The 14,966-nt window shown below is 38.4% G+C and overlaps 1 protein-coding gene across 6 annotated transcripts in view; it reads left to right on the plus strand.

The window, feature by feature from the left end:
* The window catches only part of LOC138716301 (uncharacterized transporter slc-17.2-like), a 341,565-nt gene that overhangs the window by 89,726 nt on the left and 236,873 nt on the right, over positions 1–14,966 (plus strand). For all 6 annotated transcript variants that reach the window (XM_069849236.1, XM_069849237.1, XM_069849233.1 and 3 more), the window contains one exon: positions 2,671–2,894. In XM_069849236.1, coding sequence (XP_069705337.1) covers positions 2,671–2,894 — 224 coding nt within the window. The remainder of the gene's footprint in view (positions 1–2,670; positions 2,895–14,966) is intronic.

Genomic DNA, 14,966 nt, shown 5'->3' on the forward strand with positions numbered 1-14,966 from the left:
ATCCCAGGCGTCATTTCCGTTGTCTGTAACCGTCATTGCGATATACAGGAGCAAGTAGAGAGACTCTGTAGACGCCGATTCAGAGCAAGACTTTGTCACTAACATTAAAATAAACACCTAATATAACTTTAGTCTGATTAGCAGGGCACGGATTTTGACGACCTAAAAATCCTAGAAATTACCTATAAAATTACCAAAAAATGTTAGAAAATGACCTAAAATGCTGAAAAAAACCTAAAAATAAACAATCCTATACATGAGTAGGCTAGTAAAAACCCTACCTTAAATTTACAACTTTCCTCTCCATTGCAATAGATGACAGTGTACATCCAAAGATTCTGGAACGTGAACGACTGGCAGTGGTCGGCGAGGAGATTGTTATACATTGGTATTCTCATATAAAAGTATAAAATTTCCAATACAAATACAAATTTTCCCACAACAGTATAACTTACTTACTTATATGGCTTTTAAGGAACCTGGGTGTTCATTGCCGCCCTCACATAAGCCCGCCATCGGTTCCTATCCTGAGCAAGATTAATCCACTCTCTACAATCACAACCCACCTCCCTGAAATCCACTTTAATATTATCCTCCCATCTACGTCTCGACCTCCCCAAAGGTCTTTTTCTCTGCGGCCTCCCAACTAACACTATTTATGCATTTCTGAATTCGCCCATATGTGCTACATGCCCTGCCCATCTCAAACGTTCGGATTTAATGCTCCTAATTATGTCAGGTGAAGGATACAATGCGTGCAGTTCTGCGTTGTGTAACTTTCTCCATTCTCCTGTAACTTATCCCTCTTAGGCCCAAATATTTTTCTAACCACCTTATTCTCGAATAACCTTAACCTACAGTATGTTTCTCTTTCAAAGTGAGAGTCCAAGTTTCACAACAATAAAAAAACAACTGGTAATATAACTGTTTTATAAATTCTAACTTTCAGCTTTATTGAGAGCAGACTGGATGACAAAAGCTTCTCAACCGAATAATAACAGGCATTTCTCATATTTATTCTGCGTTTAATTTCCTCCCGAGTGTCACTTATATTTGATACTGTTCTTCCAACATATTTGAATTTTCTACCTCTTCGAAGGATAAATTTCCAATTTTTATATTTCCATTTCGTACAATATTGCGGTCACGAGACATAATCATATACTTTGTATTTTCGGGATTTACTTCCAAACCTATCTCTTTACTTGCTTCAAGTAAAATATCCGTGTTTTCCCTAATAGTGTGTGGATTTTCTCCTAACATATTCACGTCATCCGCATAGATAAGCAGCCAATTTAACTCGTTCAATTCTAAACACTTTCTTTTAGTAATGAGCTACAATCAATAATTAATTAGGCTAGAATTAAATGTTAATTTAACGTTTAACTAGAATAAAAGAGGGGAATGAAAATATCAGTCGTCAAACCTCCTCCATATCTAGCATAGTGTATCACAATGACGGAGGCTAAAATGGATGTTGGTGACTTCAAACGAGCTGCAGTTGAATTCCTTTGTTTGAAAGTCAGAGCATACAACAACTCAGCCGAGAGCTTCATCTCCTATTCCGTTTCTCTTCTTTCTTTTGACATCACTTACTATCTATCTACTATAGAAAATCTTTTCAGATTCCGCATTTGAATGGGGCAGTGTCGGCACTAATTTTGAGAGCTTTCCTATATTAGGAAATTTTAGTTCGTCATTGAAGTCTTGAACCTAAATGACTAACACATCAACTTAAAATTTAAAAAATGACCAAAAAATTCTCTCAAAGTTTAAAAATACAATACAAAGAAATTGTAAATTAACAATATTGTAACACTCCCCTATAAGAGTGTGTTCTAGTGCTCAAGGGGGATTCGGTACATAATAAATTTAATTGAATAAATTGCAATAAAATAACATCTAAAAATTAATAACTAGGCCTACTCATGACAAATTGCATATATACATTCTTAAATTTCCAACTGTTGGACGTAAATAGATACTGGATGACCTAAAAGATTTAAACAGTGAAAAATGACCAAAGATGACATAGAAACTCTACATTTCTGCAACCAGCAGTTCGTATCCAGGACAAATGTTTACGGGCGTTGCAAAGGATATAAAGAAAAAAAAAGACATGTCATCAAAATCCGCGTCCTGCTGATTAGTGTAATATGTAACTAGGCCTATGGCCCGTCCCAGGAATGTGTGGAGTAGAAAGAAGAAACAAGACCTCTGCGCAAGTGGTATGTGGGAGGACTAGGCCAATAACTGCTCTGGGGGAAGGCTTTGCTTGAACGAAGCGAACAATCGTTTGCAGGAGGGGATAATTTCTATCTGAACTCTACTCTACCTTCTACCAGGAGCATCTTATCCCTTAGCGGACTCGAGCTGATGCTACCCGCAATACACTCCGGCATAGAAAGATTTCGCCCACATATGCGCGAAGTTACTCCACAGATTCTGGGATGGACCATAGTCGGCAATGTATGCAATGGAGGGGAAAGAAACTGGCCACCATACCCCATTACCTCTTGGTTTAGTTGCCTCATAAGCGGTATCTTGTTGGTATCACTTGTAAGGTCCAGACCTGTCTTCGGACAGTTGACCAATTATGTGTACAACAATTTTATTACAGTATTAGGTTGTGTTATTCGGGTACTGATAGACCGTTTCACTTTGTTGCAGCTGTTTCAGTAGGACATGCAACAGCTGGATTGTTAGGGACACCCCTGGTGCTGGCCATGGGCCGTGACTCTCTCTGTTACCTGTTGGCTGCTTTGACGCTGTTGTGGGCCCTGGGCTGGTGGCTCCTTGTGAGGGACTCGCCCGCGGAACATCCGCGCCTGTCTGCTGAACAGAGACACCATCTGCAAAGAGCTATCGGCCCCGGCGTGTCTGCCAGGAACACGGTACGTCTGAAGTGAATGAATACTCTTTGAAACCTACAGTATATACCTTGTCTAGCAAAATACCAATCGTTTCAAATAAATATTGTCTACCAGGGATTTCGTTCGGTTCTTGCACTTGGTTACGTGGTATCGGTCACACGGTTGCTCGCATAGTTCACACACACAGTTATTCCCGAGTTCGTGGAACACCTGGTAGAATTCTGTGAAAAATGAACAAGGTGAACAGTTAGATGGAAATCCTCGGTAGAACATTGAGAACAAACAATGTGAGCAACAGAGTGCTAAGTTCAATCTGTATCTTATGTAGCTCAACATCCTTATGCATGACTTGTGCGCATTTATTCTATTATTATTAAATAAATATTGTCGATTTTTCTTAATGAGATCCTGATACCCTTGAATGAACAAGAAAACTGTGCCATCATCGATTCTGTAGAATAACGATTTCCAACTTGGGGTACGCCCAGTGAGCTCTGTACTATAGTACAGAATCAGTGGGTACGCCAAAGATACTTGGTAATTATTACTGTTAAATACGAGAAAAATTCGTACCGGCACCGGGAATCGAACCCAGGACCTCTCAGCTCTGCGCGCTGAGCGCTCTTTCCAACTGAGCCATGCCGGGACACGATCCACGGCGCCGGCCGAACCCCTCTCGTAATGCTTTTTACGGCCTTACTACCTGCATTTGAGACGAGACAAGTCATATATGCAGGAGCGCATATTAAAAGACTTTGTGGTCATATTCAACATCAGTTTAATGAAAACTCCTAACACGAATTTTTCTCGTATTTAACAGTTTAAAATCTTAGCAGTTTTCATTAAACTGTTTCATACGACTTTTTATGCTCGACCATATTTCTAACTTGAAATTATTCAGAAGTATTCATTTTATTTGTATCTGACTGAAGATCGGATGTGACCTTGTGCATGCTCGTGGATTATGAGATGTGCGCAGACGCGAAAGTACTGATTTTTTCCGAGGAATAATAATGTCATTGACCTTGAGGTAATGTAGAGGATAACATGAACTAATTTTGATATAACCTGGAAATTGATTTAGAATTGAAAAACGAAATGACATATTGAATTTATTTGAATATTATTTACAATTAACGCTAATTATTATAGTAACAGAACATAACCTTCTGCGACAGTATTGGATTTCCAGCTTCCGTGACGTTTCCCTCGTCTTTCGATTGCATATGAAGGGTACACGGGAATAACGATCAAGGTCCATTTTAGAAAGTTTCGAGAAAAACGAATTTTAAAGTTTAAGCACTTAATACTTTTTTATGTGTGTATTTAACAGAAATTGACGTAATGGAATGTCAAGAACGATGATTTCTTATTACTAACTAGACCACATGATAGTACTTCATTTCCACTATAAGATAGCATTATTAACTCATTTTCGATTTTTGATGGACCTTGATCGTTTTTCCCGTGTACCCTTCATATCCGAGAATAATCGAAAACCTGAACTTTAATGAATAGGTGTACTTTAATGACATGCATTAAAGGTCTGCTACCAGGTGTATAATTACTACATTTCGGCATGGTCGAGCATAAAATAAATATCGCTTTCAGCCGAATTCGTTTCTATATTTTTAAACTCAGAAATAGTAAACTAGATATAAGAAATAATTTTATTACACCTTATGTAAGTGGTGTGGGGGAAACAGAGGTACAGTTCCAGTAAAAGCCTAGTTAAGAGGTACCGGTACGAAAATAATTGGAAACCGCTACTGTAGAATGATTCATATTTGTCCACTTCGCCATTTGACCTGCACTAATAGATGCACCAATACATATAGAGTATCATTGTCCTACTATTAGCAGATTCATTATTACGAATATGTTTACTTCCACTTCGTTCTATACTTTTAAAAAAGGAACGGAAATCACGCGAACTCATTGTCACATGAAGTGAACTGAATTGACTCTCTATGTAGGCCTATAGATTCCTATAAAATGTTCCAGGCTTGTCCCAGTTCTTTTTTTCCACACTATAAAAAGACAAATCGCATAATGAATCACAACGCTTACTTAAAGATTGATTTCTATATTAATTTACAAAGAAATCTATTGTAACTCCTCATAGTTATGCTTTCTTCATATCTAATGTTAGAGAGAGATAGAGAGAGAGAGAGTGTGTAACCTGTACCACTTTAATTGCCCCCCCCCACGCCTCCTTCTATTTCTCGACCTATGGGTTTGGGGTATAATAAATCTTCACTTTTAGGTAAAATTATCGAAATTGCAATAAGTTTTTCTCGTATGAGTTTTCTAACATAACAATGTAAGTCCATTGAAGGAATAGATGTACTCGTACAAGATAACGAAAACACTTTTATGCTCGACCATGCCGAAATGTAGTAATTATACAACTGGTACCAGTCCTTTAATGCATGTCGTTAAAGTACACCTACTCATTAAAGCACAGGTGTTCAGCCAATGACAAGTCAGCTTTCTACCGTTATAAAACCTCAAGTATCTATTATTCTCGGATATGCAATCGAAGGAGAATTAGCGAAAAGTCACGGAGGCTGGAAATCCAATACTGTCGCAGAAGGTTATGTTCTGTTACTATAATAATTAGCGTTAATTGTAAATAATATTCAAATAAATTCAATTTGTCATCTCGTTTTTCAATGTCGAATTCAATAATCAAGGTTATATCAAGTTTAACGGGATTACATCAAGGTCAATGACACTATTGTTCCTCGGAAAAAATCAATACTTTTGCGTCTGCGCACACCTCACAATTCACGACCTAGAACAAGGTCACTTCCGATCTTGTCAGATACAAATAAAATGTATACATCTGAATAATTTCAAGTTAGAAATATGGTCGAGCATAAAAATTCGTATGAAACTCACCTATAATGGTAATTAAGAAGCTCGTATGAAAATGATGAAACTCGCTTGCGCTCGTTTCATAAACATCCATACTCGCTTCTTAATTACTATCATTATAGGCTCGTTGCATAATGTACTATTTCGAGTTTATAAGCATTTGTAATAGTGTACTTTCTTTAAAATATAGAAGTGTGGTATATGCAGTAACTATAGCATGTTTTGCTTCTAATTATAAGATATATGTGCATCAACACACCTTCGTTATGTCATAGCCATGACTCATTTGTCGGTCTCTACTATAGGGATTTCTGTTCTTATTTGCTCTGTAGAAAGTCAGCCACAGGATCCCGTGAAGTAGACCTACGACTCCTGAGAATATGATACAATCCAGTTGTTTCCCGTTGAGTTCTGCTCCAGTGACTTTGAATAGTTGAGCTGACAGAAGAAGGGAAATCCTACCGTAACACTGTCTTAATTCATTACAAATTCTATTTCAATTGTACGGGATTTGAACACGGAAATTCTACGCTGTAATGCTTGTAAATTTGAAAAAGCGTTTTTTGGAGGATAAACGTAATAGATCTAGTTTTTATTTATTTATTATTTTATTGAGTTATTTAGCGTCTGAATGAAATGAAGGTGATAATGCCGGTGAAATGAGTCCGGGGTCCAACACCGAAAGTTACCCAGCATTTTCTCATATTGGGTTGAGGGAAAACCCTGGAAAAAACCTCAACCAGGTAACTTGTCCCTACCGGGATTCGAACCCGGGCCACCTGATTTCGCGGCCAGACGCGCTGACCGTTACTCCACAGGTGTGGACTAGATCTAGTTGGTCACAGTGCTGGTTTCATAGTGACCCTACAAATAGTACATAGGTAAAGCGAAGTACGGAAAGTAACACATGTCCGATTGGAAAAACATGGAAGCATGCCAGAGGAGAATGGAAAGGAAGAGATTAAACATAACTCTGAGAGGGAGGATCTCCATAAGAAGCTCCAGGAAATCACACTTGAAGAGTACATCGGGCAAAATACTGCAACCATAGAGTGGGAGGATGACATGGCAAGACAACACGGCAGTTGGGCACAGTCAACCACCATGTGGAACCCCTACATAGATGAGAGGATCCAAGGCAGCCCACGAAGATAGGCAGACTTCTTCAAGCAAGTAGAGCATTAGTGTCAGAGTTGTAAGCTCCGAAACCGGTTGTGGTGCTAGAGACGTCCAGTCGGAGCGTGAACTTGCTTATGTCTGTGGAAGCACCGGAGCACGCAACGAGTTATAGTGGAGCGCTCCGCTCCGTTTAGGCTGTGTCTGACAACGCTGAACTAGAGTCTACGGCAATTCGGAAGGCGGTAGTCTGCTAGCGTTTGCGTCGAGAGACAGATAGAGAGAGCAAGGTAGCGTACAATCACAGTCTAGTATATAGTCACGAAGCTCAATACGTAGTAAATATGCATTCATAGATAGTTGCTAACCATTAGGATCGCTACTAACGCCTCATTACAGACAATGTGAAATAGTACCCGCACAGTCTATTGTTCCTAGCAACCTAAACAACTCAAGCTTCGTGACTGTATATACTAGACTGTGGTACAACATTGCCACATCGTACTTCACGGGCACGTGCAATACAAATAGCGCAGGGGAGAATTTGAATTATTAAAATACAATAATGATCTTAGCCGTTGATTACTGTAAGCATGACATCAAACAAACCCTCTTTCCTTCACTAACAATATTCTTTGCACGGTTCTCAATCCCACACCACATGCTTCTGCAGTCGTTTTTTGCGCGTTGGCAACGTTGCAGCCACCATCAAGATGGCCGGCAGCGTTCTGCTCGTCAACGTTTTTAAAATAATTATACATCTTAAACATTATTTTCCGCGCCTGCCTATGCAATACTAGTCTTTTTACAGTCTCTTCCTCCATTTATCTCACACATACACACACACACACACGCACGTACACACACACACTCGCACGCATACAGTAAATGTTAGTTTTACTTATTCAGTGTATTGAAACACTCACACGTGAACAAACAAACTCGGGAAGTACTTGTTACAGACTGATTCGATTGGTTCTACTGTACAAGCTTGTGATGTCACATACCAGAAATGCTACGGCGCATATAGCAGCCGACCGCCTTCCGAAATGCCGTCTAGTCTGGTAGGAGCTCACTAGTCTAGTGTCGCCCGGTACAGAAGTGCATAGAAGGAACTAGGACACAAACTAAAAAGTGACAAAAACTGTGAAATTTGCTATCTGAACTAGTATTTAAACTCAAATATCCTGTACAATCATCTCGCTTACGTGGAGTATCTCACTACGTGAGTTATATAAGTGACGTTTCCCCTTTATTAGAAGGGCCTAGATCTTTTCTGGGACAAAGAGGGATTTATTCATTCATTAATTCATTCGTTCGTTCATTCATTCATCGTGTGGTTTGTGTGCTACGCCTCTCAACTTTACCGATGAATGTAGGCTGACTTGGAGGATGTCGCTACAAAATTTGTGGTGCCATACAATTTTGTTCCTGTGACGAAATGCAAGGCTACTATTACAATATGAGAAAGCGAGAACTACGTCAACACGATTTATCAATTGTTTACCGACTGTATCATGTCTACGTCTTCACAGCCACGTACTGCGAAAAACGAGCCACAATCTGCACCGACGTGCTCCAGACCACAAAGCTGCGGTACTTCGGAAGGGCCTGGTTTCCCAACGACGTATATTCCGACATGCATAGCATAATGAAACATTGTATTGGTGTCCTACTTCCATTATTTTATTTTGCGATATTTGATCTAATGCGCCTGAAAATCCTAGCACGAATTCAGTTAAGGGATTTTCAGTACATCCGTGATTTCTTCTCATGTTGAGATAGGTACACGTTAGAGATGAACAAAACTAACTGCCGCTCTCGCTCGCTGTGTTCGCTGCATTTGCCTTTCGAGTCTCGGCTCGTCATTCTCGCTCCGTTTCAAGTCTCGCTCGTCATTCTCGAAATAGCGTTTGGTCGGCGTGGAAAGATTTCGTGACATTGAATAACATACATCATTGAAATAAATAACAAATGTTTAAATGAGACAAAAAGACAAAACAGAAGAGTATCTTAGTTATCAAAATGTTCTGGTTCTATTATATGATCTGACCTATGATTATATAAATAAAAAAAAATCTCAAACAAATTTGTATTTCTAAGAAACATAAAACATGACATTAATATCTTTTTACTTGAGATTGCACACTTGATCTTAAACATACGAAAAGAAAATTCCTAGCCTTTTAATAAGAGCCTAGTAATTAAATAAAGACTGGAGAACGGATTATTATACACTAAAAGGTAGAGATGTTTCAAATAGGCTACTTGACTTGCCAAAATAGATAAAAGTTCAGTCAGGTATAAACAACTGCTGACTTCGGAACTTCAGGAGATGGTCAATATCGAGTCTCGAAACACTTACAGTCTTTATGTCAAGGACGCGACGTAATACAACATTGTCGTGCGGGTTTTCGGCTTTGCGGGTGCTGTTAGTTTCGTTTTCTCGATCGTTGTTCATCTCCAGTACACGTATATCGGCCATGTGCACAGAGCTTATGGCTGAATGACACGATGGTTGGAGTAACCAGTTGCATGATATCAAACGGCTAAGGTCCTCCTCCATACCTGATGTAGATGAATTCAATCTTTAAAACGTTATATTTGAGATAATGTGATGAGAAAATTTGTCTGAAAGAACTCTGTACTGAAGAACAGTATTCGAGTATACAGAACTAAAGAATTATTTTTTCTAATTCTTTAAAATTAAAGGACATATTATAAAGTAAACATTTTCTTAATGCCTTGCTTACAATATTACACTGACTTTTACATTAAACATTATACACCGTGTCCGAAATGAAGCTTACCGATAAAGAAATGAACTAACTAGACATCCATAAAAGTTAATACGGTCAGCTTGCATTAAAATGTAGAGAAACTCAACAAGTTTTTATGTCGTGGAATTGGCGAACCTGTTATTCCTATTGTTTTGTATACACAGATTGTTTTACAAAAATGGTTCCATTCACACCGCAAGAAAAAGTGCAGTGCTGTTACTGGTTAGCAGAGTTACAGTTCAGCGGAGATTTCGTGAAAAATATGGCCGTGCAGCTCCTGATAGGCACACCATTGTTCAACCTCACAAACATTTGCTAGAAAATGGAGACTATCAGCGACATGGTTTCACATGTGTGTCTATGTTAATTGCCACAATTGCTGGATCTGGGGTTCTGAGAATCCTCGTGTTATTTTTAAACATGAACGTAACTCTCCAGAGTTAAATGTTTGTTGTGGATTAACCAGTTTAGAAGAGATCGGACCTTTTTTCTTCATAGAGAACACAGTGAATGGTGCGGTATATCTCGATATGCTTGAAAATTTTGCGCTACCTCAGATTCCAGAGAGGTTCACCTTCCAGCAAGACGGAGCTCCCCCTCATTATTGGGGACCAGTCGTTGAAAATTTACACAATCATTTCCCGGAACGATGAATTGGTCATGGTGGTTCTATTGCATGGCCCCTACGATCTTCTGATCTCACACAATTGGACTTATTTCTTTGGGGATTCGTGAAAGACCGTGTCTACAACACCTTCAAGTGTTACGTCAAAGGATTATCGACACAGTAAGATCTGTAACTCCGCAGATGTTACACAATACCTAGAGAGAGATTGAATACAGGTTAGATGTGTGTCGTGCTACTAGAGGGGGACTGTTGAGATTTACTGATGGTGACATAAACTTGTTGAGTTTATTAATTAGAATTAGCCACGAAATCCCATGAAGGGCAAGGGCCTCCTGACTATGCAGGGTGGCTTGTCAAACAGTTCCCGGTTAGCCACTCCGGGAATGATGGTCACTTTTGTAATGTCATATCTGAAGGGTCCACTGTTCACTAGTCACTGTTTAGGTTGAAAGTCACTTTGTGATTAGTTTCCATTGTTGTCGTTCTTTCGCTGTTCTTGACCATAGATGGCCGAATCTTGCACTAAGTTCGTCTGCCCATCTTGTCTTCTGTCTTCCAGCGTTGCGTTTGCCAATCCTTGGGTCCCATGTCCTAAGTATGTGTGTCCACCGGTTCGGGATGAGTCGCATCACGTGTCCTGCCCATTTCTTCTTCAGCTTGTCGGCCGTCTCTGCTGCGTCTTTGAGGTGTGTTTGGCTCCTTATGTCTTCGTTACGTAGTCTGTGTCTGAGTGTGATGTTCAGCATCCTCCTCTCCATTTTCCGTTGGCACTTTCTCAGTATGTCCCGCTCTCTTTCCGTTAGAGACCATGTCTGTGCTCCGTATAGGAGAACTGGAAGGATGCAGCTGTTCATGACTCCACTTCTTAATTTTAAATTTTATGTCTTGTCTGTCAGAATGAAACTGAGGCTCCAAAATCTCTTCCATACATTTCCGATTCTTCTTTGACTCTCGTTCTGTCGTCCGTTGTGAAAGGACATTAGTTGGCCGAGGTAGATGTATTCAGTCACGTAGTCTAGTTGTCTGCTTCCTATTGGAGTTTATTAATATTTTCTCCTAATTGTTTTGTGTGTCATAATTAAGGAATAAATTATTTAGTATCTTATTGGTAGGTTTCATTTCGGACACAGTGTAGTTTATCTTAATGGTCTAGAAATATTCATTACTCAATTGCTTACTCGTCTATGTCACTTATTTTCTCTACCTAGTTTTACTTTATTTCTTGAAGGACTAAATCACTGAAAACAAGTGAGGATGTGAATATAAAACACAGCATCTAGTAAAAAAGGAAAGCCGCCATAGGAAAAGATGGACTTTTCAACGCTGGAAGGCTCTTACCCTAACTAAAGAGAACAAGAAGAGAAATAGTCTAACCATAATAACAATTTATTTAACAATATTTGAACTGTAAGGGTTATTCAAAATTCTACGTGAGCAAGAAATGACCGATAAATTTGCCTGGAGCCCTCTGTCATGGACAGGGTTCTTTTGTGTATCTTAACTCCATGACACTGGCCTCCCAATTTTACATCCCTCCTGGAGAAGGCCACGCTGATGTTTTGTCGCCATTTGAGGCTGGTTTGCAGGGACAAGTAAACAAGCAGCTTGCTTTATATCGTGAACTAGGAAGTAGGGAAGCAAGTATGTCCACATTACAAACAAATGAAATTTCAAGTAGGAGTCCAAGTTAGTACAATGTGCCCAAAAATATAAGAGAGTAATTAAAAATGTGCCAAGATTATTGCGTGCACAGCTTGCAAAGATACTTAAAGAGGAAACTGGGAGCAGAAAAGAAATTATGGGTGAGAAAATAGTTGATAATAAAAGGTACACATGATGCTCAGTATTGCTTTTAAAATAATGCGTCCAGAATATTCGGCTAAGTACAGGGCTTGTTTAAAAATGTTTCTTAACGTTTTGACACTTCACATGATTTAATAGAGAATAACACGAAGAGATAAGATACAGGATACAAACGATGTACACTACCAAATTATACAGATAGTACATATCGGTCTAGTAAAAAAAATGTCCAGTGAAATTGAATTATTTCTTATAATTACTGTATTTTTAATTTGTAAAATACCTTTTTTTAAAGAATATATGTACGTGAACGACCACAAATAATATCAGAAAATGCAGGCTCTACATTTTTTAAATTTTGCAATAAAATGAACTAACAAGTGGACAAGAATTACAAGGTACCATAACAAGACTTCTTAGAACTTCAGTAGTTGATAAAAGTATAAGAAAGTTACTAATAATAAATTTTTAAAAGCCAGTTTTTTTTTTTCAGAGTATGAAAAAAAGTATGCAGTTATATCATTTGGTAACCATAACATTGTTAGGGCTTCTCTGACATCTTTAATTCTTTTACTGCATGTAATAAGCAGTTATTTCTAAAAAGTGGACTACTCTCAGACATGTACAGTTATTAATTTTAATACAATTAATTTTTTGTATCCTATATGCTATGTTATTTGATATTTATTTGTCAGCCAATTTTACAATTTATAGTTATAGTGGACCTTCACAATTCTGCTTTTCGATCCACCATCCCTTTAATATATATCACCCTTTTCTAGTAATATATTCATTTGCCAATTATTTCTTGATTACTTCCTATTTTTCTGTTTCAACTGAATTGCTACCTATCCTTCCATATCTATCCTCTTCTATTCTCTCTCATATCTAGGCCTATATATACTTATTTATTCTATTCTCCAGTCTCAAATCTGCTTACTCTTAATCATTATTTTCCTGCTATTTTCTTCAAAATGATTATTTATCAACATTTCCCTTTTCAACATTTTACAACACATCACTTATTATTTCCCTACTATCCTAGCCTCTATTTATTTACGTATTTATCTTTTTATCTTTACTTCACTCCTAAATATCCTCTTTTATTCTTTCCAAAAATTTATTTCTATAATACTCCTACAGTTATAGTACCCCTGATACTACTCCCAACCCACAACATTGAAAAACATGAAATATCTGATTCACTTAATTACACTTCCAATTTCTTTCTCCTCCACTTCACATTTGTTCAGATGTTCTTTCACTTTAATATTCTTTTATTCATTGTTTATATATCTATCTTACTGCACTCTTACACTATCTTCTTACACTTAACACTTTCTTCTCTATTCCTATTCTATCACTTTTTCCACCCTTGACTTTTTTGCACTCACTTTTTAGCACTATTCTTGTAATTTCACCCTCTTCACTATTATGCCCTCCGTTTCGCCATTTAATAAACTTTCAAAAGCCCTATCTATTCTATACTCAGAATCACTAATATCTGGTAGTAGCTTCGTTCTTTTGTTCGTTCTTATCATTTCTTCTCTTTCATTTCCTCCGTTAGTCTTGTCTATGCTCCTGGCCTCAGGCACTTCCAGCTGTTTCCATAATCCTTCGTAATTAATATTTCCTATCTGCCTCACGTTTTGGTTTTCTTCTTGGTTTGTTCTGATCAGCTGTTTCGTTTTCAAAGTAGGCGTCAGGTACCAACATTGTACATCTCTTGTTTCACTGTTATTGAAGTTTTGTGTCGTTTGTATTTTTTTCTTTCTTCCTAGCGTGCTGCCTTGACGCACGCACATTTTCACTTTCATTGCATCTCCGTTTGATTGCACCTTGATTCACTTGACTTTACTCGATTTCAGTTCAAAACTCTGGTTTGTCACAATTCTTTTCACAGTATTCGAGATCGTAAAATGTATCATTAATTTTCAATTTGCCCATATTCATGATTGCAAAATATATAAAATATACTAAAATTTACATTATGTTTTGTGACCATATTTTTTTTCAAAGATATGGACATTATTGTAGTCTACTTTTTGCATAAATAGATGTGAAATCAGTGTGCAAAATTTTAGCATTCTGTCTCTAATGGTTGTGGAGTTATGAAATAATATGTGTGGAAAAATTGCAACTTTTGAGAAATTTAATTTAAAGTTAAAAATGAATGTTCTAGCTGACCTGTATTGTCTTATAACATGTCCATTTAAATATAATAAATAAATAAACTGACTATATATGACATCACTGAATTCAGAAAACTCTACGTAATTTTTTAATATATATATTTTTTTCAAAAATATTCACCTACATATACCCTTAAGAGTGATAGTAGTCTAATATATTGTGACAGCGACGTGAGATTCGAACTCACGACCAGCGTCCCGCAAGAGAGCAGATCGCGCGTGAGCCGACACGGCTCCACGGAGCACTGTGGGACGGCGCGCGGTGGAGAGAAGAGAGGGGAAAGGGCCTACGCGCGAGGGGAGGCTGCGGCCGCAGCTGCTGCTTACGGAGTGTAGGGGGAACTGACCTTCCCGACTCTTCCAGAAGCCCGTCGAAGTGGAAAAATCGCGAATTCGAAGTTTCTCGGTTACGTTGCTGCGGTTATAAATTACGGACGCGAAGGAGTGTGTGTGGCATTCATGATTAGTTCAGTGAGTAAGCCAGTGAACAGAGCAAGCTAGCCAGTCTTGTGTACCGGAGTTCGACTTGAGTGTGCGTCCGCAACTGTGCCAGCATCCGAAGGCCTGAGTTCGAGTGTAGTGGACCGCAGTTGGAGGGACCTGAGTTCGAGTGCAGTGGACCGCAGTTGGAGGGACCTGAGTTCGAGTACAGTGAACTGTCTCTGAAGGTCTGTGGTTCGAGATACGGTGAACT

This window comes from Periplaneta americana, chromosome 16 (assembly GCF_040183065.1).
Source record: "Periplaneta americana isolate PAMFEO1 chromosome 16, P.americana_PAMFEO1_priV1, whole genome shotgun sequence".
NCBI classification, from domain to species: domain Eukaryota; kingdom Metazoa; phylum Arthropoda; class Insecta; order Blattodea; family Blattidae; genus Periplaneta; species Periplaneta americana.